Source organism: Camarhynchus parvulus, chromosome 3 (assembly GCF_901933205.1).
Source record: "Camarhynchus parvulus chromosome 3, STF_HiC, whole genome shotgun sequence".
Classification (NCBI taxonomy): domain Eukaryota; kingdom Metazoa; phylum Chordata; class Aves; order Passeriformes; family Thraupidae; genus Camarhynchus; species Camarhynchus parvulus.
Genome location: NC_044573.1, coordinates 51,457,266 through 51,483,906, shown reverse-complemented (window position 1 = coordinate 51,483,906; position 26,641 = coordinate 51,457,266). Strand labels below are relative to the sequence as shown.

The following is a 26,641-nucleotide window of genomic DNA, read 5'->3' as shown; positions in this document are numbered from 1 at the left end:
ACTAAAGACAAGATGCAAGTACTACCAGATGATAATGATGCGTACTTGTATTGCTAAGGCGTACATGGCAACACAAGGTGCAAACTAGAGGCCTTAAAACTGGATGAAGAATGCAAAGAAATTCTAGCAGTAAAAAAGTTACATCCTCATTTGGAAAAGAGTAGAAAAATAATAAAACAAGCCTAATTTTCAAATAAAATTGCTAGAAGCAGATCTGGACTATGATTAAGAGAATATAAAAACCTAAAATCCTTTTGCTGCCATGATTGTTTACTACTAATTAAGCAGATAATTTTTTTCACACTCCATTTGCAGCAGCATCTTCTGTTTGAAGTGTTGTGAAGACGTTGTGTTTGTCCAACACAAACACTTGTAAATTTCACTTTTTGATGGTTCTACACTTTGATCAATTCAGTGCCTTTCATGACTTCAAGAAAACTGGATTTTAGAGACTTATAAAATTTCTTGAGAACTGTCCGCATGAAATATTTGATGACCTCTAACTTTGGCTCTTTACATGGTTGTCCATGTCACAGTTGAGGTGAGAAAACTAAAGTTGTGGAGAAGTCATAGTAAGGATAAATACCAATGTTGCTTCCTTTTGTGGCTATGGTTCTTTATAAAATACTTGGACATACCTCATGAATGGCAAAGGTCTGAAGCACAGTCTATTCAAAGACCAACAAGAAAATGAAGAGGGAAGGAAGGATGTTTATAATAGAAGTCTGATAGCTGTAAGCTTAAAGCAAATCAGATTAATGACTTGGGACGTAGACCTTCAACTGATAAAAATTTGGAAGTCACTGTCATATGATTACAGATTAAAATGGCAGCCACACTCAAGATCAGGAGTATATGGAAACCATTCACTACATTAACTGTCATTCTGCAGAGGTAGATACCCCTCATCTGAGTGTAAGAGCAAAGGCCCTTAGGACAGCACAGGACAAACCAATCACTAGCACAAACTAAAACACATGACACTAAGACTGACTCTCTGATTCTACAAGTAATTAGGGTTCATGCCTTCTTAATATTCTTCTAACAGAAAACTCTAGATTTTGAGACTTTCTTTTTAGATCATTTCCTTTTAGTCAAAGAGCTTTTTGGGCCACATAGCTCAAAGAGATACTTGGGAATTATTCAGAGAATACTGATTTCAAGCTCTGGGATGGGAACGCAAAAAAATGTATACATAATAAAACATGCTTAGAAAATATTCTTGTGAGAAAAAGAAAAAAACATGAACCCTTATTCTCCCCACAGAAAAGTGTTAATTAATGAGATAACTGAAAGCTGTAAAAAAAATCTAAAGAAAACATAAAACCCAAAGGAGATTGTGAATTAACTTGACCCTATCCACTTCACTACATAAATGAAATGCTTTGTGTTGTGTATGGCACAACTTCCTCTCTTTCATAATCATAAGTAGATATAGTCTCTCTTACAAATCACTAAACCTTTTGGCTAGGGTTGGCATTGCCTTTTGTCCTGAAAACAGGGAATGCACTCCACAGCCACGAAAGCTGGATCTCCTTCCAGGCTGCCCCAGCTCAGCACCACAGGTTGCCTTTCCAAGCAGGGAGAGAAGGGCAGGCACCCAGGAACCAAGCAGCAGGCCACCCGTAGGCAAGGCTTGGCTGGAAGACCTCAGCAATCTGTCCCTAGCGGCCCCTATTTCCCCATGAGGAAGAGGGTGAGCTGCACGCCCCTGCCTTCAGCCAGGACTCACCTGCAGCTACCCCCGAGCATCACTGCCAACCAGCAACTACAGCAGCAACAAAACACGGCCCCAACACCCAAATGCCAGTCATACAGAGGCTTAACCATTTACATAACCACGGACTACGAAATACACTAATAAATAAGGGCACATGCGAAATTCAAGATCAGAAAGGCTGACAGGGCAATGCATTCCTCCCCAAAGCATGCACACAGCTGCCTCAGCCCAGATCCATTGCAAGATGGATCCTTCAGGCAGAAGGGCCCAGTTCAGGAAATCAGGGGCTTGATCCATGGGGATCCAGGACTGTCAAAATATGGATGATATGTCTTTTCAATCTCTTTCACTGCAAATCACTGATCCTTTATGAATTTTCAAAGAATTAATGAATATCAGGAGAGAAAAATTGTCCAGCACAGTGAAGCAATAATCCACAGACATAAAACACATTCCGCATTTCTCTCCTCATTCAACTCCACAGCTACAAGAAGACAGTAGCACAGTAAACAAGCCTCCTCCTCCTCAACACACTTCAACTCATTCTTCCCACACACAGCTGCCACTATCATGCATATTTCAAAGCCTCCATCTGGGCTTGACAACTGTACCTTCCTTTCTTCCAGCCAACAGAAATACACGTCCTACTCAAACCAGCATGGATGATACTGCGCTGTTTATTTCAAAAAAGAAGCTGTTCCACAAGTAGGTCATGTGGGTGGAAGCCTCCATGCTAACCTACATGTTTGCTGTGTAGGTTAGAGCTACCCTACATTCATTTTTCCCTCTTTCCAGCTAGAAATTGTCTTCAGGCAGCATGTGAGGACTCGTGGTACTTGTCCAGGCTGCTGAATGCCTGGTTCTTCTGCATAAACACCTACTGTTCACACAGGGATTAACTTCACAGTATATACCCAGCAGGTTAAACATTTCCCAGAGATTCTTCATTTATGCCCCATATGGTGCACAGTGCAGGTACACCTCCTTCTGTCCAGAAATATGTCCATAATCCCAACAGCTGTTGCAGACTGAGGATGTCCTGAACTCAGCATGCACACAGGCAGATCTCCAGTCTATAGCCCTCATCTTTTTTTCTCTTAAGGTCAACTTGCCCTGCTGGAGCTATGCCTCTTGAAGTGCTGCTGCAGCAATCACCCACTCTGCACCCACAGCAGCAGCCTACGTTCTACCATTTAAATAGCTGTGTCTCTTCCTTCCTCCCTCATCAGCAGCCTGTACTCAGATCACCCTTCCTGTACCATCAAATGCACTCGCCTACATCCAGCATGTAAACATGCACCCTGCCTCTCGCTCTGCAGTGGCTGGGTAGGCACAGGCTGAAAACAGTGCCTCTTGCAACACCAAGAAGGGCCAAAGCTACCCCAGGCTGTGGTTCTTATCTTGGACAGCAGAAGAAGGTGGGGCCAAAGTGAACTTAGGTTGCTCCTGATCCACCAAGGGGGAAGCACCTGGGTTTATTCACACCCAATGGCAATGTCCATACATTCATATATCTTAGTGAATAGCAGCAGCAGTGAGTCACCAGGTGAGACAGGCCAGACTGGAGGTGATGCTTAACAGCCCAAGCAGTGCAGGTTGAATAGCCTCCAGCCCCACCCTGCAAAAAAACCCAAAGGCTGAACAGGGGTAATCTGCAGGCAGCCTCTGCCCCACATCACCTCCTGAACCACCTGAGATTAACAATGTTATACATACAGATTACACAACTAAGGTAATTCCTAAAGGATTTTAATGACTATATGTCCAACCAATTTCAGTGTCTTGTCTGCTGTGATTGCATTTGGTTCAAATCACACTTCTCTGCAGAGAGATGTGAGGCTTTAGTTAGCAAATATTTCTTAAATGCTTTGAGAACTTGTAATAAAAAGTACAATGGCACTACAAAGGAATTTTAGTAAGACGCTTGCTATCAGAATATGTTAATTTTTTTTGGAAGGTCTCTATGTGTGTACTGCTTCTTTCTTGGAATAAGGAGAACAAAGGAGATGGTACACATGTAAGCATCTCTAAAGAGAACAGACAAGATTGATCATTTAGAATGGTCAATTAGCTGTTTATACTATTTACCTGTGCTTTCTTTTGGGAAGACCACCAAGGAGAAAAACTGCAAAGCAAACTCCAGTGGAATGATATTTTCAACCCAGCACACTCATTCATTTTATGGAAAAAGATGTGACCCAGATCTTCTGCCACTCTGCAGGCATTACCTGTCTTCCTACTTTACCAGCATTTCCAACAAACTGAGATATGGCCTTAATTTTCCTTAAGCTGATCATACAGGTTTAAAATCTTTTCTTTGACATTTATCATGGTGCTTCAGAGGTCAACCCAGGCATTTTATGCAGACTGCTGGTACACTTAATCATTTCAGTGTCTTCCTGCAGTAAATCAGAAGACATTATATTAATAAAAGATGGGTCTGTTCCAGGTCTGATTCAGAATGCTGAACCTCCATCTACCTGGCTTAGAAAGAGTTCTTTAAAAAGGTCAGTTTACTCTAGGGAATTCTGAGTATCAAGGATATGTCTTCTCTCACACAAGATATATACACTCGAGACCAGCACGAAGACACTGGTGTGATTCAGAATGAGCGCTCAAGGCTGTCTATACCACAGCCCAAAGAGACCTTGTCTGAAAATACACCACTGAGATACAGGCACACCATGCAAGTAAGTATCTCATAAAACATGTTTGCCTCCATCACTACAGTTCTTTGTCTAGCAAATACTGTTTGGTCACATTCACTTAGCACAAGAAACAGGACAGGCAAAATACAAGGTCTGCAAGGGCAAGACTGGCCAGAAGAGAACTTGTACCATATCATTATTTTTTGGTTTTGTCTTCAAAATACTTACTAATTCTTGTAATCAGGTTGTACATAGTTAAAAAATAATAAATAAAAGATAAAAAGAAAAAGGTTAAGCAGTTGTTATTTTCTGGGCTTGGATTTATCACACTCTTCTGACTCTCACTTTCAAATTTAAGTTTGCATTAACTATTCCACACACCACAGGTACAGTTCCCATGAAATAAGGTAATATTTATGACTAAGTCACAACTTTCAGTGTTATAGTACTCTTGTGACATTGATCTGTCCTGTGCTAGAAGGAAATTTAACACATTTTCAATTAATACCACTGACAAAATATTTCTGAATAACAGTTTCTCACTGCACTGGCTGATTCCTTTCTAACCTTGTTTTGTCCAAGTATTTTAATGAAGACAATCAAATGTCTTGTTTTCACTTGATCAGTTCAACTGCTCTGAAACCATGATTTTGAAATACTTTTTCTAAATCTTTTTCCTCACAAGAAATTATGAGATTGATTTTTTCCTTCCCTTCTGGAACAAAATCGTAATTTCTAAATTTACAATCACACCAGAAGTGGCATTAAAAAAAAAACAAACCAGAAAAAAGCTTCCTTCAATATTTTATGTCTTATCTTACAATGTGCTGAAAAATCACATATTTCTAAGTCACATGCATATGTGGATGCTTTGTATCTCCCAGAACTGGGAGTCTGACCTCAACTCCAGTGCAAACTACGCAGAACCCATGTGAATAATACAGAGAGAATACCTTCCCATCAGCTGTAAAAATTAACACCAAAGTACCCCTGTAGTTCAAGATCTTTGTTACCTTTCCATTAGCTGTTGGAAGTAATATCAAAATATGCCTGTAGATCTGGACCCTTGCGAGATGCACTGATGTCCTGGGACATTGTATCACAAGGCAGTTGTGAACACTGGTTCCAGGGATGTGCCACACACAGGTGGGCCCTGTGCTAGGGCTGAACTCTCTGACAGAAGTGACATCGAGACCAAAGTGCTCCCATCAGAACACAGCACCCTGACTGCAGCCCAGCCCTGCGTTCAGCCGGGAAGGCTAAGCAGGCAGGACACAGACTCTAGGGGGGTCATATGTTGAGCATTCCTTGTTCCAAACATCACTTGACATCCTGGCTGACATATCTTAAAAGATATTGACTCTAAAACACCTAGTTCAATCAGAATTTTATTTGTATTGACCTGGATTAGAGGCAACCTGATTTTATATGTCTTTGTATGTGTCCACTGGGCATGTGTTCAGCCTTGCTTATTCTGGGAAATGGGGGAGTGGAGCCATGGTAGGCTCATCTCTATCTGGTAACCCCAGACAAAAATGAGTATGTTTTCATGTGGGTTTGAAGAGAAAGTTGCCACTGTGAAATGTATATTTCTCTCTTTCCTTACTCCTAAATTGCACCAGGTGTGTCTGCATACAGCCAAAATTTGCACCTACAAACAAGGTATAAGTACTTGTATATGTTCACATGAAAAAAAAAAAAAAGAAGCTGCTTCTATTAACAGCTGAAAAGCTAACCAATGTTCAAAAACATTTTTGCTCTTTTTGTTCATTTCACTGAAAGTAGTAGATTTCAAACCTCACGATGATTGTTAAAAGACATGTTTTCTTATTAGGAAATATAAAATACAATTTAAATAATTTTGGCATCCCATTTAAAACAAGTACATTACAAAAAACAAAGATGGAAAATGTCGGAATAAATACCGATTGCCGATTCTGTACATAATTTTGATTTTTCATGTTAAATGTCGGTTTTTATCAAGGACCTGCTTCTGAATTGGAAATTTTATCATAAAAAAATTGAATGGCAGACTACCAAGAAATGACAAGATTTTAACACTATAATAAACATTAGGATCATGATCCATTATGCTTAACACTTACAGGCTTTTTTTCCTGTAACCAGGATGCTTAAAAACTTGTTCAAAAACAGAAAGCAAAGCTAAGAGTCTTATGTAACAGCATAATTTCCAAACTGGTTTATTTAAGGCCACACCACAGCAAGATCAAGTTCTTCTAATGGAAGATGGCTTATTTTTTATTGGTTTGGGTCTATACAAGGTGCTTTAAAAACACAAGAGAATGAATGACATTGAGTAGGTCTGGTATTTGGGAAGGACAGGGTGAGAACACAGAATATATGAGAATGAATGCACTGGGAAGAAAGACAGTATGTGTGAATGGTCGGGAAGGAGTGTAAGGAGTACGTGGGGTAAGAAAAGCAGCACTTGACAGGAAAACACAGGCTTCTGGAAGAGCACTGGGAGTGTAACTGGAACAGCAACGCAGAGCTGAAAGATCAAGAAAGACTGCTGGGTTAGAAGATACTAGAACAGGGGAAGAGATATCGGATAGGGGGATTCCTGTAAGAAAAAAAAAGGCAGAAAATATACTGATAGCTGACAGCAACTTGTAACTGAGGAGCCTGACTGGGTGATAAAGGGCACAAATGGATCAGGTCAAAGGGACAGCACTTTCACTGACAAAGCCAGCAGTGGATGAAAAGAGTCATCCCTTGCACACCTTCAAGAACATTCATATTTTGCTTTTATGTTGCAGGTTGAATTTTAAAATCAAGAAGTTCAGATCCCACTGGTCCAAATCCTCAAAGTAACAAGAGGCCCCTCCACGCTTTTCTAAAATGCATTGTCATAAAACACATCTCATCATTTGAACTCAGCCTTGTAATTAATAGGGAGCAAAACAGCTTTGAAGTATTTTGGTAATAATTGTAAGTAGCTTCTGCCTCAAACCATGACAAAAAGGAAATAAAACTTAGCCTGAAATGACATATAACTTAAAAGCAGAGAATACAATCTGTGGAAAACCAGAGATGTCTAGCTTCTGAAATTATACAGGCAAAGAGATTTGAACACTAATCTTCTATAATAATATATTAGAATGATCATTAGCTCCTTAATAAATGCAGGAATATCCCTTTCTAGCCACGGTAGGTCATGAGACAGCTAATCCAAAAGCTGTCTGCTCTCTCCTGTCCTCTACAGTCGAAACTGAAAAACTTGAACAGCATCTTGAACCGCTGTAATCTTTGACTGATTGTTCATTAATTGGTTACCTAAACTGACTTCAGTAGTAGTAGACCAATTTACCCTGAGATGTACACAGCATATGGACAGGCTATGGAACAGAGTAGCTCTTATGACAGTTTGGTATTTTCAAATTATGCGCAGCATAGGTAAATAACTATTATATCAAATGTACACGAAGATGTGTATTCACACCTGAACACACCAAATCCCTTCCAGCCTCCTGAATGTCCAGTTTAAAAGTACAGTGCCATGCAGTTCCACACAGCAGAGGTTTCCACTGTGACTCACGCATTCTTGGGACTCACTTCCTGGGACCTACTGGAATGCAGACAATTGTGTCTACTGCACAGTCCCTGGAACATAGATAGAACAAGTAAACCCAGGTTAAGAAAGTTTTCACAGCATGGAGTCTCTATTTGTTTGTAAGCTTAAGTGAACAGCAAATAAGGACCTCTGCATCTGTCAGTGCATATGGCTTCTAGCTAGGGACAAGCTTTGCAAGCCCCCTGTGCTGAGCACAGCTTGCTAAGCCAAACGTATGCACAGAGAAGCGCTGCTGCGGCACCAGTGCCCCCAGCCATGGGGGCTGTGTGGGAGTGTGGGAGGAAGAAATGACAGACAGGAAAAGGAAAGGAGGGAAGTCTGAGGGAGCTAACACATGCTGGTATAGCCAAGAAATACCAGCCACCCTGCATATCCACCCTTTGCTTTCCCTCACTTTGTCCTCACAGCCAGCAGTCAAATACCTAACTCTGGTTTGTCACAACACAGGACTGGTCGGCATGGTGCACTCTGTCACCTACGCGCCCCAGGTACAAAGTGCTGTCATGTCCGATTCCTTTTCTCCCTCACTTCCCTACTTCCTTTCTTTACGCAGCTGAGCCTGCACAAGCACTGGCCATAAACAACTTGTGTCTTCCCTATGGGCAAGGGCCCCACTGCCATGCCTCAGGATCAGCCACTTGTCCCAACATCAGCTGTCTGAAATGCTTCCACCCCTTTCACAGGCATGCGCTTGTTAAGCACCTCGCAGGGAGAAAATCCTTTTTGTATTCTTGCATTTCACCAATTCATATAGCAGCAGTTCAAGTCAGCAGCTTCTTTTTCTTCCTTTTGCATCTGATCAAGTACATTTAGGAACATATGCCACCTGTACTTTGCATGTGGAACTCCCACTCGTGCTGAATTCTAATAATATTAGCAATAATAATAAATAACGATTTATTACTTATGTGCTGTCAGGACCAGAAGGCTTCAAGACACATTATAAAATATACACAAATATAGAGAAGAAAAAAGTAAATTTACCCTCAGGTACACAAACCCCTTAGGTTTAAAAAAATATACAAATACAGACAGCACTGCCTGAAACCAAAAATGAGCCAATCAATCCCTAATAGATTAAAATTTAATTTCTCAGCTAGGTCCCTCCCTGCACAAGCAGTCTGAAGAGTCTAGCAGCATTTGTAGAGTTAAGATTCAGCCTCTTAAATTGTTTCAGTTGGACCAATTAATTGCAAAAACCCACTACCCCTTGTGTATTGCTTTACAAGTAAGGAAAGAAATTAGTGAGGGATTTTACATCCTGCTCTCCTGTACATTCTATTCTACTTTACCAGGACATCAAATATTCAGCTAGGAAAAATGCAGCAGCACTAGTTTTGTTTTAAGCTACACTGTAGAGTCCTCATGCACTTTAAAACAACTAACCTGGCAGACAACTGCAGCAAAAATACCTGAACCATGTCAGCTACAAACAGATTAAAGTGGAAATTATTATACAACTTCATCTTTTGGCATATTTGTTTGGAAAACCTACTGTAAACGGAATGCTTGTATGGGCAGTGGCAAGACAGGATGTTCAGGGAATACAACTAGAGGCATTCAAATGGTACTTTGAAACTCTCAAGGGAAAATTGGGATTTAGCTACATTGCCAGAAGAAGCCTTCATACAAATGAAAATCAGGTTCTTATTTTCCCCTAGCATTTCACATAAGCTTAGGCTGTTTTCAACCAACAGAATCCCTAAAACATGCAACATAAAAGCAATTTTGCAGTATTAAAAAAAAAACAAACCCAAAACTTAATCACAGTTCTAATTGGGAGAGGGGCTTGTTTTTAAGTCTTACCAACACATACTTATAAATTTTAACTTAGAGTTTCTTCCTGTCTGAAAAGTCTGGAAGTTTTACTTCCAACAGATTTCTTTTTTCTTCAGAGTTGGGTTAAGTTTTCCATCCACTAAAGTTAAACACAGCTTTTTCAGTGGTAGCATATTTAACTATGCTGAGTTGAAAAAACCTTGCATTATACATAGTAAGAGTAATGGAACAAAGCCTGCAAAGCTTTGAAGACTAATAACAAATTCAGAGCCTTGGAAAATACAGTACAGGGAAAATGTAATTATACAAATAAATGCTGGCAAATAAGGCAAAATTTGAAAAAGCTTTCATTGGAAGGATGAAAGCTTTTCATATTCACTCATTCAAAGAGTTGGTCTACAAAATAATTCAGTTGTCAATTTTGTTTCTACCTTATATGCCATATTTATCCATATATACATACATATAGTGAACACCAAGATGAGAAGACTAGGCCTCATATTCAAATACCTAAAAAATCCCAAAAACCTACACTGAAAGGAGTTTGATGTTTTGCATGAATGTTTTGCAAGCAATAACACCCCTTTTATTTCAAATACAGAAATATCCAATGTGAACTTTCTTATACACCAATATTTATTTCACTCTTGAATTCTGCGGAAAGCACATTAACCTGACACTGGTGGTGATCTCTTTTACATTTACTGTCTGGAATTGCATTAGCAATTAGAACTCCAAATGAAAAGAAATTCTCCACTCACAATGAGCTCCTCCCAACATCAGAAACAATATTAAAGTAGCACAATTGGAAAAATGTTTTCTACATATTGCATTAGGATATGCAGGCCCTCACAAAACCTATTATTAGATATGGAAGGTTACAACATAGAAAATACTTCACCTAATGGAAGGAATCTAAGATTTTTTTAATTGTTTTTTTCAGGTAAATACACACTCAGCATAATCCTTCATAATGAATCTCATATGTTGTGCTCAACAAACTGCAGAATTGCCTATTTTTCTTTATTAAATTCAATCGTTTTACTTTATTCAAATCTTCAAACTTATATCTGTGGAATGTGAAGGTTTTTTAATTTCATAAAGGCTTTTTCTTTACTATAGGTCAACTTCAGATTTGTTGTACAGTGGCATATTACTACATATTCTTTTTCAGCCTAAGGACTACCCACATGGCAATCTACCCTACAAATCCTTGTACATCCTAAGGTTCAGGTAACTGCAAAGAATCAAGTGTTATTTGATTTTTATTACAAATATATTTAATTTAGAACACCAAGTTAGTAATTTCCTATATTAGTTAAGAATATTATTTGATAGGTTATATAGATCTTTACTACAGCTTAAGAAGGTCAATCTTCCAGAATCTATTTCTTGTACAAACTTACATGGCTGCATTAACATAACACAAATATAAGGTCAAATATACATTGATCAAATAATTTTTAAATACTTATATTCACAATGGATTAGGACAGCTCAGAACCCAAATGACTTCAGCAAAGAACACTAACATAGAACACTAGATATGTTGTCCTTGTTTAACCTAATTGCTTAAAACAATTTTGCCATATGAAGGCATATAAGATTATCTGAATTATCCTTATCACTGTAATAAAATTTTAAAGAAAACAGTTCAGCTGTTATACAACTTAAGTAAATAGGATGCTTTTCAAAGGGCAACTGAAAGATTACTAAACCAACTTCTTGAAGTTGTCATGATTTGAAACTCTTCTGGCAAAACTCTACAGACTGTACACTGGTTCAAAACACAGCAATGCTGCATATCACTTACCTACTCCAAGTTCTAAAATAATATTACTGACATTCGTTAAATCTATCATCATGGAAAGTGATCCCAGTTTTTCCTTTCTTCCATTCACCTGCTTTACGCTGCCAACCCTACTGCCAACACAAATAGTCAAGATAGCCATAACTTCCCTGAAAATTCCCAAATTAAATGTACATCATACTTAAGTACAATTGTAAAGTAAAGGTAGACTAATGCAATGTGAAAATGGAACACTTCAATGTAGTGCTCGAATTCCACTCAATTTGTAATAGTGCTACCAGCACAAATGGAAAACACAGATCTATGAATAAAGAAGGGTGACACTATTACATTTTTATTACCGCATCATAGAACCATACATTACTCTTCCCCAGACATGTTTACAGCCCAAGAGTGAAAAAAGTAGCTCTGAAATACTTAAAAGGCTCTTCTACATACATTGTTACCCTTTCTCTGAAATACCTTAATTATCATTAAGAAACCTCATCTTGTTATTCCTTAAAAAACAATCCTTTTTATGTAAACTGATAAATTCTCCATTGACTGTATTATCTGTAACACCACAGAGGTATTTAGATATGATGGTTAATGACTACTGGGAATAATGCATAGTAATATTTTACACTTCTGGAATGTTTTCACTCAAAAGCCATAAAACACTTGCATATCAGGCTAACTTTACAGATGATGAAAAAGGAAATCATAAGGGGAAATTTATTTTACTAAGGGAAATCCTGTAAAAGAGTCACAGTTATATTCCATAGAGTGTGGAATGTGTTTTCACTTTTGTCCTCTGCTTGTGGCAAGTGTAACCCATACAGTTAGCAATGAAACACTCAATTTCAAATAATACACCAATGGTACTGTTAATTATTCCTTAATTCTGAAACTATTGGCCTCTAGTATTTTCTGGTCGTTTTATTTCTTATCAGCTCCACTAAATCCAAATTGGGCAGATATCACCAAAATTTGTAGCTGCATTTTGCTAAACTAATATCTTTTTTTGTTGTCCAGTAACTGTATCTCATACAACTTAATAACTAATACACTAATTAAATAAATTCTAAGTCTAATAACTCAAATTTCTAGTCCCGTTGATAACAAGGTCCTCTGAAAGTTTTCAGAGACAAGGATGTAAGTTCTAATCACTTATTTGGACTTAATGAAACTAAATCTAAAGGTGTTTTCTGAAAAAAAAAAAAAACAAACAGCATTTACTGGCAAAAAAATGTGTGCTCGGAACAGAGCACATACCTATTTTTTGTAGAACTCAATCTGCCGGCAACATATAAAAAGTTCACACAGACATCCTGCTATTTCTTTCAAGAGAATAATAAATGTATAACTCAGGCAGATTTATATATGAGCAAAATCTGTTCCTCTCTAGCTTTCGCTGCGCTGAATCAAGTCATAGGAATACCCAGGTTAACATTCTGATATTCAAAATGGGACTATTAATTTTATGATGTTAATCATAAAACATCACACTTGAGACTGCTTCCAAAAATCTGGCCTTGCTTTCTGTCTCTGTAACTATCCTGTGCTGCCTATCAGGGAGACCTTAAGATTATAAAATACAAAACCAAAAAAACAGAAATTTGTTAATATATGTGCACTTGTATCTTGGTTTACTCTGCTTTTTTTGAGGAATAAGAAAAAAACTGCACAATGAAAACTAGAAGCTATTTAGACCAGCACATCCCTTACTAAGGAGGTACATACTTACATCTCTAAGTTACTTTTCTGCTAATTATTACACACACCCAAACACATAAAGTAGATTTGGTCTTCTTTTGGCCCCCACAGGCTCTCCACTTCATTCCAGAAGACAAATTCTATTTAATTTTGCCTCCTCTCCCAACAAAAGTAAGAGATCCAAGAGAAACTGATGAATAAAATGCAATAGCAACTTTTAAACGAGGGGGTGCAATGGATTCCTCAACAAATGTGTATTTATAAAGGCAAGTGTGTGATTGCAGTGTATGCAGGATGATCAAGTACTATTATCTTTAATCCAGCTACTTCAAGTACCTACAGAACTGCGTAAGGAAAATTTCTGAGGGATTTATATAAGATGACAAACTTGTTGCAAAGAATCATATTTGCTGGCATCATTTCCAGTCTAACTTAAATTTCAGCTATGAGGCTCAACAATGTATTTATGGGGTGCAGCACAGGACAGTGATGTCCTGCAGCATTCTACTATTAAAGCACAAAATCGTGAATCTGAGTTAAACAAAGGCAGCTATACAAGAAATTTTAGGCCCATTTCTTTAAATATCCCATCTGAATCCAATTCTTTGCTATTTTCACAGGAACTAACCTCAGGGCTTAGTTTATGTTTTGAGTTTAAATGAAAGCAACACGTAGTTTTGAACTAGCCTGAATATTCAGTTTCATAATTCCATCTGCTGGGTCCACCAACTGCTTTTTGCAGCAACTCTTTACCTCTTCATACCTTGATTTTCCACTCTATACGTGACAAAGAAGACACTGCGGTCTTTTCTGGGTGGGCTTTGGAATACATAAGTACTAGGCAGGTATCTTTACCACCTTTTCAAAAAGCAGGGTAAGTATCTACCACCTCTATATATGAAGAAGAAAGGGTGAAGTGGAGATATTACTGTTAGTAGCAACAGTCAGGAGCATCTTGAATGTAATGTCAAAACATATGCCTGTGCATTGCTTCATAAACCAGAAAAATACTCCACTGTCACAGGTGTTTTAGGGAATGTTGCCACCAGATTTGCAACTGCAAAAAAAAATAGTAAGTCACAAGAATCACAGCAGTTAAAATTCATTGGTTGCACTTGTTTTCTTTCCTAATTCAAAGACAGAAGAGATTAGGGATGAACATTGGTATCCAAAACACTGCTTAGATATGAACATCCAAAATACTTTGGATCGACATGGACATTACATTTGTATTTAAAAACTTCCTCTTAATGCTCAACTTCCGTGAACAGTGTGAGGGCTCAAAGTCTACTGTTCAAACCACTGCATACACTTATAATGTTTTACTGCCCCATGTTTTAGAGTCCAAACTACCAGATTTTCATAATTCAGTTCAAAAGTATAATACCTGCTGATAATTGTAAATAACTTCTCACAGCCCCTCTACAAAACTGGCTACTTAAGACTCCAAGAGATTTATGGATGCTGAGACTGGAACGAACATCCCTTTGCAAATGGACAGAAAGAAAAAATTCCAAATTACTTTTCAGATTAAAGTAATAAACTGACTTTTCTCAAAAACTGGTAGCAGTTTTTGGAAGCAGAAAGAACTTCTACGTGCTTCTGTGATGTCAAAGATGAAATCTCTGTTTGTGGAGGTACAATCTGTAGCAAGAACACACGTCTGCCAAGACTCTGGCATTGATGATATTTTGTCTAGACAGCCTTTGAAAGTGACTGACACAGGAACAGTGCACATGGCTGAGCAAACTGAAACTTATGGAAGAGCTTTTCAAGACTTAGTCAAGATACAGGATTTTGGAAATGTGCCTAACATCCTCTAACAATGCCTCCTGGTACCCTCCTCAAGAATCTAACTGGTTTTGTTTTTTCAAATCTCCTAGCTGTCCCAGGGAACAGAAAGATACAATTGCTCACGTAAGATACTGGCAGGGCCATTTGGACACAAAGGCGTATCATCAGCAAGTGGAGAGCTCTGCATGCTGGCTAGTCACAGAGAAAGGCATTAGAGTCACTGAATTGTGTGTTATTTTGAAGGACTAAACACTGTAAGAAATAGCTAAATCTTTCCTCAACTACTGGGCTTGACTATGAGAAACACATGACAACTATTAGCTAAAGGACAGAAATAACTAGCCGCAGTTGACAACTATTCTAGCTATTTTAGAAAGCACTACATATTTACCATGACCTTTTGAGCCCCGACCGAAGTAGCCTGGACCATGTACATGCTTTGATGGAAAAGCCCACGTGAACATGCCATTGACAAGGCTATAATTTTTGGCAAATGATGACTATCATTTACAGTTAAATTTTCACTACATGACAGCCCTGGTTGACTTAGTCCTCAAGCAACTGTCAGGGCTAGGAGAAAAGAGAAAAAGGTGAAGGAGACTCAAAAGAGATTATCAGCTTTTCGCTTTGGCTGGTTCACTTCCAGTTCAATTATCACTGAATTCAACAGCTACCCCCCTAACTTACTGGGATTTTACTTTAACTTCTATTAACCAATATTACAGACAGTACTGTTCAGCAACACAAAAGGTAAAAAACATAGATTCTAGTTTGTCCTCCAGAGAAACATCAAGCCTTAAGACACTAATTTAGAGTTGCAGCAAAAGTACTAGTTACTGCTGTGGAACCTCAGAGCTCCAGCAAATTCTTGCACCTGCAAAAAAAATTATCCTGGCTAAGTGAAAAATACAGTAGATGCTTCTTCTCTGCAAATAAAATACAGACCTCAGTGAACCTTAACTTAATCTTGATACAGAAATTTGCACACTTGACCTTCTTGGCCATGAGTGTTTGAGTCTTTGGTCTCCAAGCCCACAGACTCAACCTATAGAGTCACTAACATGCATGTAGGCAACAGCAGCAGTACTTGTGAATCTACAATGAAGTTCTGAGAGGTGTTATCGCTGGGAGGCACTGAAATACTTGCATTTTGGGACCTTTCGGTGAGTTGGAACAGCAAAATTTCTCACCTAGTTACACCGTGGTTACTGAGGAAAAAAAGTATTTTGATCTAGGTACTAGGGGTAAGTTGGCTATCATATTTCTGAACCAGAAACGAAGTTTCTCCTCCCATCTCCTCTCTTCCTCCCGCCCCCTCTCCTCCCACCTGCACTAAGGGAACACTTGTTGTGGGGGCGGCACTCCTAAGGAAGCTCAGATTAAAAATAGCCCTGACTAGCACCTGGTGTTCTCCAGCAGGCCAGCATGCTGGTGACTCTAGCAGATCTGGACCCTTATGAAGAAATATGATGAAATGACATGTCTTTTATTTCATACACTCGTTTATGGATTTGCAACCAAAACTAACTGGATCTGGCAAGTTGGAGTTGCCTGGCTCTTTTTGCATCACTGATACACTTGCACCTGTCACGGATGGATTCCTCAGAAGGGCCAAAAGGAGCAAGACATATATTTTATTTTGACAGCACACGGGAGCCAGATGCTGGGCCAGCAGGTTCTGGTGTTCACTGTCGGCCATTAGAAAAGGGGAAACATCAGCAGCACTGGTTCGGGTGGCAGGCCGTCAGGCGCACCCTCCCCACGGCCGCTTATAGGCAGCAGCCGCTCGGCTTTGTCCGTGCCCGTCTCCGTTCAAACCACCCGGCTCCGCGGAGTCCAGCTGGCCCCTCTCACGGCCGGCCCTGCAGCCCCAACATGTCGCCGCCCCGCTTTAAGGTCACCGCATGGCGAAGCCGTCGAGCGCCGGGGGCCGCGGTGCACCCGGGCCGCGGCCGCTCCACGGGCAGCCCGAGGGAGGGGGCAGGGCCACGGCCGCCGCCGGGGGCACTTACCAGGTCTATGAAGGTCAGAAATTTCCAGCTGCCTCCATAGGTCTGATGCGCGGGCATGTCAATGGCCTTGTAATTGCACAGGATGGAGCAATAGGACAGGAGGATGGCGGCGCGCAGCACCTGGCAGGGCACCAGCGCCATGTTTGCGGCGTGGGGTGCGCCTCCGTGTGCCTGTGTCCGTGTCCCAGTGCCCCGCGTGTGTGTGTCCGTGTGTCCCGGTGTGTATGCGAGTATCCCTGTTTGTGTGTGCGCGCCGTGCGGGCGGGACTCCGAGCGCCCCCGCGGCCCGACCGGGGCGGAGCGCAGGGCCCGCGCGGTGCGGCGGCAGCGGCGGCTGCGGCGGCAGCGCGGGGCAGGGGGCGCAGGGCCCGGCGGCGGCGGCAGCCGGGCGGGCGGGCGGGCTCGGCGCGCTCCCGTGCCTCAGCTCCGCGTCCTGGCCGGGCCGGAGGAGGCCGGGCCGTTCCCGAGGGAGGGGAGGGACGCCGGTGTGAGCACGAGTTAATCGCAGAACCCGGCTGCCCGCCGGTTTTCAAGCGGGAGCTACAATGACTCAGCAGTTACGGGCTATGACTGCCTGGCTCGGAGCAACGCTCCGGCTCGTGTGTGCCCCGGGCCGGGCGGCCCCCCCGCGGCCCGCGCTGCCAATGAGCGGGAGCGCGGCCGGGGACGCCCGGGAGAGGCCGCGGAGGGGGTGCGGCTCTGGCCGAGCGCCCTGCCTGGCGGTCCAGGGCTGCGCTTCGTGTGTCCATACCCCACTTGTGTCCGTACCCATCGTGCGTTCGCACAGCGGCCCGCCGCGCATTTGTTTTGCCCTCTGTGTTCCTGAGGAACCTTCAGGTTTCCGCTCATCCCACGCAGACGTTTGCTGGAGTAGTGGGCTCTCCAGTGCCTACAAGCCTGGGAAATGGGAGCCTCCTGATCCCTGGGTTGAAATGAAGTACCAGCATTGTAAGGCATGATGCCCGGGACATCATACCAAGGGTCTGGAGCATGTCTGGAAAGGCTCAGGGAGCTGGGCCTGTTCAGCCTCAAGAAGTGATGACTGAGAGGGAACCTCATCAATGTCGGGGAGTATCTTAAGGGAGTGTGTCAAGAGGATGTATTCGGGCTCTGCGCAGTGGTGCCCGGCAGTAAGAAAAGAGGCAACAGACAGAAACTGACGTGCAGGAAGTTCCACCTGAATATGAGGAAGAGCTTCTTTACTTGTGAGTGACTGTGCCCTGGAATAGGTTGCCAGAGAGGTTGTAGAGTCTCCCTGACTGGAGATGTTTGAGAACCATCTGAACACAATGCTGTGTGCCATGTGCTCTCGGATGATCCTGCTTGAGCAGGGAGGTTGGACCAGATAATCCACTGTGGTCCCTTCTAACCTGACGCATTCTGTGATTGTGTCCTGTCAGTGGAGGTTTGATCACCACAGGGATCCTTGATACTAGGAGAAGTCAAGGGGGGCTCATGTTTTGGACTCCTACACCTTAAAAAAGAAAGCTCTTAAGGTGCTTGATTGCAGAGTAAATATTAAATTGCTCCACTATCTGGAAAAGTTATTGTGAAGGGAAAAAAGCCCACAGGGATGTCTGGGCTTGGATAGACAAATCACTTCTATAAAAAACCATCTCCATACATCTGTCTTATGAAATAAATATTTGAACAATAAGGTGCTTTATCATAGTTAAGGAAAAAGAATCGGTGATTGTGCAATGCATTCCCTGCTTCTATTCCACTAAGTAAAGTCAAAGCCTTTTCATCTGATATCAACTGTGCTCAAGTTATGCAAAAAATGAAGGGCTTTTAGGAGAACACATGCTAGCAGCTATCCTCAATGAATTTAGAACTGTTCAAGGTCTCTGCTTGTGCAGGGGAATTGTATGTCATGTATGAATGTATAAAGAATCCTCTAGAAGCATGAACTTAGCACCAGATGCTTTAGATAATCTTATCCATCAGTTCACAGACCCAGCAAGCCCATTGGGCAATCATACCCTTGTTTGTGGCATGTGTTTAATCTTGCAGCGTAAAAGTCTTGCAGTCTCCCTGAAGCCTCAAGGTGCAGCGTAAGAGTCACCTGAGTGTAATGTAGTGGTCTGGAGTACAACAGGAGACCAGACTAGTGACATTATCAGTTTGACCCAACAGAAGGGAGTCTGTAAAGCAGCATAGTTGCTGGTGGGAACCTGATGTTTGTTCTGTATGCATGCAGGAGGTTTCACGTTGCAAAAGCTCTCAAAGGAAAGTTACTCTGTGCAGAACTCTACAGTGTTGTAGATCAGTTATAGATGAGTTATAGATCAGCCTCTTGACAGCAAGAGTTTGGGGCTGTCTGAGCCTTAGGCAGCCCATCCCCTAGTTTTCTCCTCCACTACCTCCTACAATATACAGGAACTCGCTCCTTTGGTCATCTCTCTGTCAATAATAAGGCACTAACACTCACTGAACATTGTATGATAGCCACCTTTAGCAGTTTACATTTTAGTTGTGTGTAGGTTAAACAATCTCCACATTTACAGCACCCTTTTTTTAAAACTGAAAAACCATCCAGGCATTTTGGAGCCCCGTTTGAGCATTTTTCAGTTTTACTCTCCACTCTTCAACAGACATCTCAGCAAGGCTCACAGAAAATCTTAACCTCATTAGAAAAACTTTCACTAAACCTTGTAAGTCAAGGTGAAAGTCTAAATGAAGCAGAATGTTGTACATTATAACACTCTTGTTCCCCGTTTTTTTTCTTTCAGTGAAGAAAATCTCAAGGCAGGGTAACTATTGTGCCAGGCTCAGCCAAAACCTCTTCTTTATTAGTCTTTAGTCAAAAACTCTTCTTTATTATGCATTTCTAGTTTCTACCTTTGAAAGGAAGCATAAGTACATTGTAGTTGGGTTCTTTGAGCCTGTGTCATTTCTAAAGGTGTATCTGTTGACTCTCTGTACAGTGTTCTAATAAGGACTAGATTAGACTGGAGGCTGCCATTAGTCTGTATGTGCTGCTGTGGATTTCATACTCTGTTTATTGAGAGACAAGCAGAAAAGTCTTTTGTGGCTGTTGTTGAAGTTGGTCTGCAAAGGATTTTATTTTCCTTTGGATTTGGTCTTAAATATTTCCCAGCAAAGTAAAATTTAGAAGTTTACTGCTTTGACCTTTACATTGCTGTGTGAATGAAACTTTTTTGTACTTTGATAAAATGTTTACATTTCAGGTTTTGGATTAAATGCTTAATCATTGTTAGGTAGATTTTAACCATGTAAAGTCAGATATCCAGGGCTACCTTGTCATTTTTCAGATTCCAATGATTAAATACTTGTTTGTGTGTAAATTGTGAAAAGACTCAATTTTCATAAGCCACATACTGTAAATTTGACTTGAAAGTGGGATTTTGACACAGGTCATAGTTGTCATTCAGTTGAGATGGGGGATGGCATTAGAAAGGAGAAAGACTTGAAAGCGCTGGTGTGTCTGGGATGGGAGATGTTAGTACAGGCTGTCTACTACAGGGGAGGAAGCAAGATGCCTAAAAATCTGTCAGAGAACTGAGTGAAAAAAAAAGGGTGGTGAGGGGGTTCCCATCCAATTATATAAAATGAGTAGCATGGTGTTCTTTCTACTTGGCAAATAAGAATGTTGAAGGAATATTTGGTGGATTTTTATTTTGTTGGTTTTTTTTGGGGGGGGTGGGGAGTTTGTTTTGTTCTGTTTTTTGTTTTGCTTGGATTTTTAATGTCTTTGGGTTTTGTTTGTTTTCCATTTTTTTAAACAAATGACATTTGAATTTCTGAACAGCATTTTATTTTGTGAATATTAAAAGATATTGGTGAATTATCTGTGAGAGAGATTTTGAGACCCACAATGGGCCTTTCTTTAATTGCTTTAAATGCAGATTAGTCATCTACAAGGAATTATGCCACAAACACTTCCCTCCAAAGCAATAATAATAATAATACTAATAATAATAATAATAATAATAATAATAATAATAATAATGCTTGCAGGAAGTTGGTAATACTGCCTCAACACAATGTGCTCATGATGATGCACCTGATACTGCAATTTCTGATATCTGAGGCATAGAGTACAAACTGTGCCAAGCTAGGTACTTGGATGTGTGGGAGTGTGACTCTCACATAAGGAGACATGCAAAAATTAAGCTTTCTTGTGAGGAACATAAGTGAAATTACTGGAACAATGCAAGATAAAAATCAACAGGAAATTGTTGAAGAACCTTCTCAGTGCCTAAGAGAAGAGTTTTTAGAAGTGTTCTCAGTTAATATGTATGTGTTTAATATGTAGCTCTTCAGTCGAATAAAGTATAACTTGGGTAGGAAGTGGCCTCATGCATCAGGGGAGGATTCAACTCAAAATGTTTGGTAAAGACAGATGCTGTAACTAGGCCTGTTATTAAAAGTACTAATAAAGTTTAGGCAACTTTTTATTTCTTCATTTGCTTTGAATAAGTATATATTTCCTATATAATAAAGATAGAAGGATGGAGGAAAAAAGAATAAAAATTATAAGACTGCATTCTTACCTGGTGTAAAGAGCAAAGTGTCTAGATTTATGGAACTACTTCATTTTCCAATGACTGATTATTGCCAATTTACCTTCACATTTAGGTTTAAGAATTACAGTGAAGTTGCTAATTTGGCATATTTTGTACTGCATATTGTTCTGTATATCTATCTATATGTATTTAACAATGGAGAAAAAATCTGGAGCAGAGACAACCAGGAGATTAGTGAAACAAAGCTTGGGGCAGATGGAAATTGAGTTATCATCTCTGCAAGTTAAACTTGGCTTTATCCTAAAAAAACATGAACGTTCTTGCTATAAAAGATGAAATGAGTGAAAAAACTCGCTATGTTCATCTTCCCTCTTAAATTATAGTGCCCCAAAGGGATGATTTTTATAAAGAAAAAGCCTTATTTGTAGAGGTCAGGAATTTTGAATGTTTAAGTGAGGCAGGGACTGTGTAAACAGATTATCTTCTCTCCACATTTGGATCAGATAGTTTGTGTGTAACAAAGTTGTTTCTTGGTCAGGATTTAATACCTCAGTTTCATATACTTTCTGTTGAGTACATCAGACAGTGTTAGGGCAGAAAGGAAAGGCAGGTACCAGGCCCTGAGGCACAGAAGTGTGCTGCTGACTGGGACTATTCCACCTGCCCACAGAGCATATGGCCCTCTGTAAACCAGAGCAAATATTCTCCTGCTGTAGCTGCAGTCTCACAGAAGGATGTGGCTTTTGGGAAGCAGCTTAGGAACATGCAGTGCACAGTTATAAATTATCTGCTGTCATGGTTTAAGAGCTTATCCCTTGCACTGCATCTAACTATTGTCAAGTTCTTGGAATGAGCTGGATATTAGCACCATGCTCTAACCAACTGAGCTGATCTTGGAGTCAAAAGATTCACAGAATATTCTGAGTTGGAAGGGACCCACAAGGATCATCAATTCCAGCTCTTAAGTAAATGGCCCATACAGCGGTTGAACCCACGACCTTGGTGTTAATTAACTTTGGTGGATATGCATTGTTGTTTAGGAATATCAGTGAACAGTAAAAAAGCAGAACTGTTTGCCATGGGGAAATATGAGTCAGCTTCTTATTAATTAAAAATGTACAAATGAAGACACACCAATTTTCCACAAATAATTGTAAAGCCAGAAAAATTAACCATGTGTGGAACTGCCCACTAAGGATCTGCCTTCTCTTCTTTTGGTAGAAGACAATCCTGGCATAAGAATTTTTAGTAGTTACCATTGAAACACATGAAATCCCATCTGAACGTAAGAAAATGCTGTTTACTCTCAGATTGGTTGCACATGGGAACAGGTTGTGTGGAAAGACTGCGGACTCTATATCTGTGGCAGTATTCAAAACCCACCTAGACATGGTCCTGGGCAAACTGGTGTACTTGACCCCACCTGAGCAGGGGGATTCAACAATATGTTCTCAAAAGGTCCCTGCCAACCTCAACAGGTTGATGTGATCTGTTAGTGTAAATGGAGATACATTTGCATTTATACTTAGTGACTAACACATGGCTCACCAAGTCTGCCTGAACTTTCTAGATTAAAAGTTGTTAATTTGTAATTTTAACAACTAATTTAAATTGCTAACTTTAATTATTAATTTAAATTCTTAGATTTAACAATTAACAATAGATTACATTGTTGATTGTTAAAATAATTTCTCTGATGGCTTAAATCCCCTAAATTCATCGCCATGCTACCTCCTCTAAGCACCTGGGCAAAGGTGTTAGTAGGATAAGAAGGAATGGGCGTGGGGCTCCACACCACTTTTGTGGCACTGCTTGCATAAAAAAAAGTTATATAATTGTTAAGTTGTGCTGGAGACTTTACATGTGTATTTTATTAATTGAACTGGAACAAATGTCTACCCTAAAATTGCCCATCAGAAGTTGTAGCTGTATTTGTTTGCACCATGTCTGCACCCCAAAATTGTAATTTTGCACCCCAAATTCATAATTTGCACCCCATTCAATTTTGCACCCCAAATTCATAATTTTGGACTAGTAAAACTTTATGTCTTTGTCCTGACTGAAAGTTCATCTCAGCAAGAGCTATTTCTTAATTTATTTTGAAATTATAACTATGTAACTGTACTTCACTCAGTTACATCCTGGACTTCTGAGGAAACATTAAATACTAAAAAATGCAGAATTTTCTTAAACAAACAATGTTATTTTTTCTGTGACAACCAACTCATAGGCAGTACTGGAAAATAGAGTAAACATAAAATATCTTCTATTATGAATGATAAAATTGTCTGGTTCAGCTGCAGCAAGATTTAGCTGATCAAGGGAGAGTGGTAATACATATCTAACACAACAGCCAGGACAGAGAGAGCATGTTTCATTCAGTAGCAGAGAGACAGCAGTGGCTAGCAAGGACAGGAGTGACTGAATACACATCTCAAAGATTTGGCATGGCCGGTTTTTTCAACTAGTTTTGCTTTGATGCTTTTGCAGAAGCTTGTATTGTGTTTGGGCTGCCAGGCAAACCTGGAGGTGCCTCCCATCATCTGCTAGCCCCCCTGCATGGAATGCTGATCATTGCCAATTCCTCTTCTCTTGGTAGGAATGACTCTCAGCAGAATGCCACACTTCTGGCTTTGTGCTATCTGCCAGACAATACAGCAGCAACCAAGCTCTTACTGTCACCAGCTGGAAGCTCTTTTTCTATCTAATTTTTTATTCTAGTGCTCATCCTCAAAATGTCTTTCACACAACTTGTGGAAACTGTCATTTTTCAGTGTGTGTCCTTCCCATTGATACAATCTGCTGCTGAAGGCTCACATTTCTCTGGGCTAACAATGGCAGGGGGTCTCCATCTTACTGTGATGATATTGCACCACAGATGGTTCCATAGGATGGTTTTCCTGGATACTGATGCTTTTTTTGTTTTGTTTTGTTTTATTTTTCTTGTCTATATATCAAAAACATTTAATATCCTGGAAAATAAGAACATGATCAAGAAATCTTTGGGTAAGGTATCTTCATGCCTCTGGAGCATCCTTTTTTTCCCCTGCTTTTTAAGTTCAGTCCATGGCTATGCTGATGGATTAAACTCCTTCCCCATTCACTAATTTACACTCTTCCAGACTTCTTTCAAATCTTGCTCTTAGACACACAAAGCCACTGTGGAAATGGTAGACAGAAAACTATTCCTGCAATTTCCTCACTTATTAATCTGCCATATGTCTGCATCTCCATAACTAGAAGCCTGTCTTAAAATGAGCTTGAAAAAAAAATCCACAATAGAAACCTCAAAATGGAAGTAAAATGGGAAGGAAACGCACATATTGATGTGACACAAAAAGTGAATTGCAAACTGGGTTTAGAGAGACAACCATGAATAACTTTCTCCACTGTTTGTACAGCTTTGTATGTTTTTATAGTCTGATGGTTATTTGAGATTAATTACAGAGGATGGAAAGATAATGTGTGTTAAAGGAGAAAATGAAGGGAGAAGCAGGACGTTGAGACCAACCTGCAGAAAGAAACCAGTAATTGCATATTTTGAGCTCTTAGGTAAATCGCCACAAATGCAAATGGAAATAAATGAACACACTGAAATTACTTCAGACTTTATTACAAATACCTTTTTTTTGTGTTATGATTATTGCTACCCACTTGCTAAAACAAAAATAAAAATTAGAACAGTTTAAAACTATTCAAGCTAAATCATGGGAATTTCTCTACAAGTGAATGAGGTAATCATAATCCTTTTTTTTCCTGAATGACAGCAGTGTTGCGCAATGTTCATAACCACTGCAGAGGGACACACTGGAAAAATGGGTGTTTGCAAAGAAAACCTAGTACTTAATATCCATGGGAAATGTTTGGCTGCCAGAGCTCCCACCCATAAATCTCAGATTTACTAACTGAACGGACAAGCCACAAGTCACTTTGCCTTTTTTTTTCCTGTTTATAGAAGAAGCACAATTGTGTCCATTTCACATATGTATCATGAAGAGACAGCAGTTTAAGCAGATGTGGAGCAGCATTACTATAAGTCTTAGCGGTATAGTTACTAGCTAATAAAGTCCAATTTAATGAACCAGGAGAGGTTGAATTAGGATGTCTTTGCTGGAAGTAACCCTGGAAACTGTAAATATGATAATTAAGATACCTTTGAAGGCCTTTAGATGCCTTTTTGGAGTATATTAACTGGAAAATCTGACTAGTTATGCTAGTAATATACAACTGCTAGAGATAATTGAAAATGCACAGGACTGCAAATTTTTTACCAAAATATTCGTGTGAATGAGGGTGGAAGAAATCCTGTTTATGAACATTTTGCAAAAAAAATATAATCTATTCTCAAGCATCTTCAAGCCTTGCATGAACTTATTCAGCCACTGACCTAGCAGCTTTATAATTTATGAGCAGCCCAGATGGCACACTATGATTCAGAACACAATCTAAATCTTTGTAAGACTCCATTTAATTTTGGCTGATTTAGATTAATCACAAAACTATCCTCTATATTTTCTTAACCTAGGCAATTCAAGGTTTGAGAGGGTTTTTTATTTTGGTTTTGTTTGTTTGTTGGCATCTTAATGTAACATATATCCTTCTTACCGGAGCAAATTATATCATGGATATTTCCAGAAATGATTGGAGATAGGGATTTTTAAAATTTCAGACATTTCTGATGGCAGCTGAGGAAATTTTATGTTTTTCACTTTGTCATGGAAAACACCCATTTTCCTCGTAAGGGATTCACTGCAGGACAACAGTTTGGTACTTATGAAAGAACTGACCAGCTATGATGGATTCACATGGAAGAAGTACACAGATTTATTTCAGGGCCAGCATACCTATTTAAAAACCTTATCAACTGCAAGATATAATGATTTGTTTCTTGGGAATCCCTGTTCTGTGGTGAGGATAGAGTGTAATGTGGATGAATGCAAGTATCTAACATTTAGCATTAGTATAAATTTTAAATGGTTACCTAAGTCTCTAGAATGAAATTCTCTTAATGTAGAAGACATCTTTTTAAGATATTTAATATAGTGGGAACACTTAAGGGCTTCTTTTTCACTTATTTGATATCATTCTTCTATCCCTC

At 39.9% G+C, this 26,641-nt stretch overlaps 1 protein-coding gene across 1 annotated transcript in view; it reads right to left on the bottom strand.

The window, feature by feature from the left end:
• Positions 1–17,365, bottom strand: part of AIG1 (androgen induced 1) — a 123,462-nt gene extending 106,097 nt beyond the window's left edge. The window contains exon 1 of the mRNA XM_030945455.1: positions 17,054–17,365. Within this exon, the coding sequence (XP_030801315.1) occupies positions 17,054–17,194 (141 nt within the window). The 5' untranslated portion in view covers positions 17,195–17,365. The remainder of the gene's footprint in view (positions 1–17,053) is intronic.
• Positions 17,366–26,641: the final 9,276 nt, after the last annotated feature.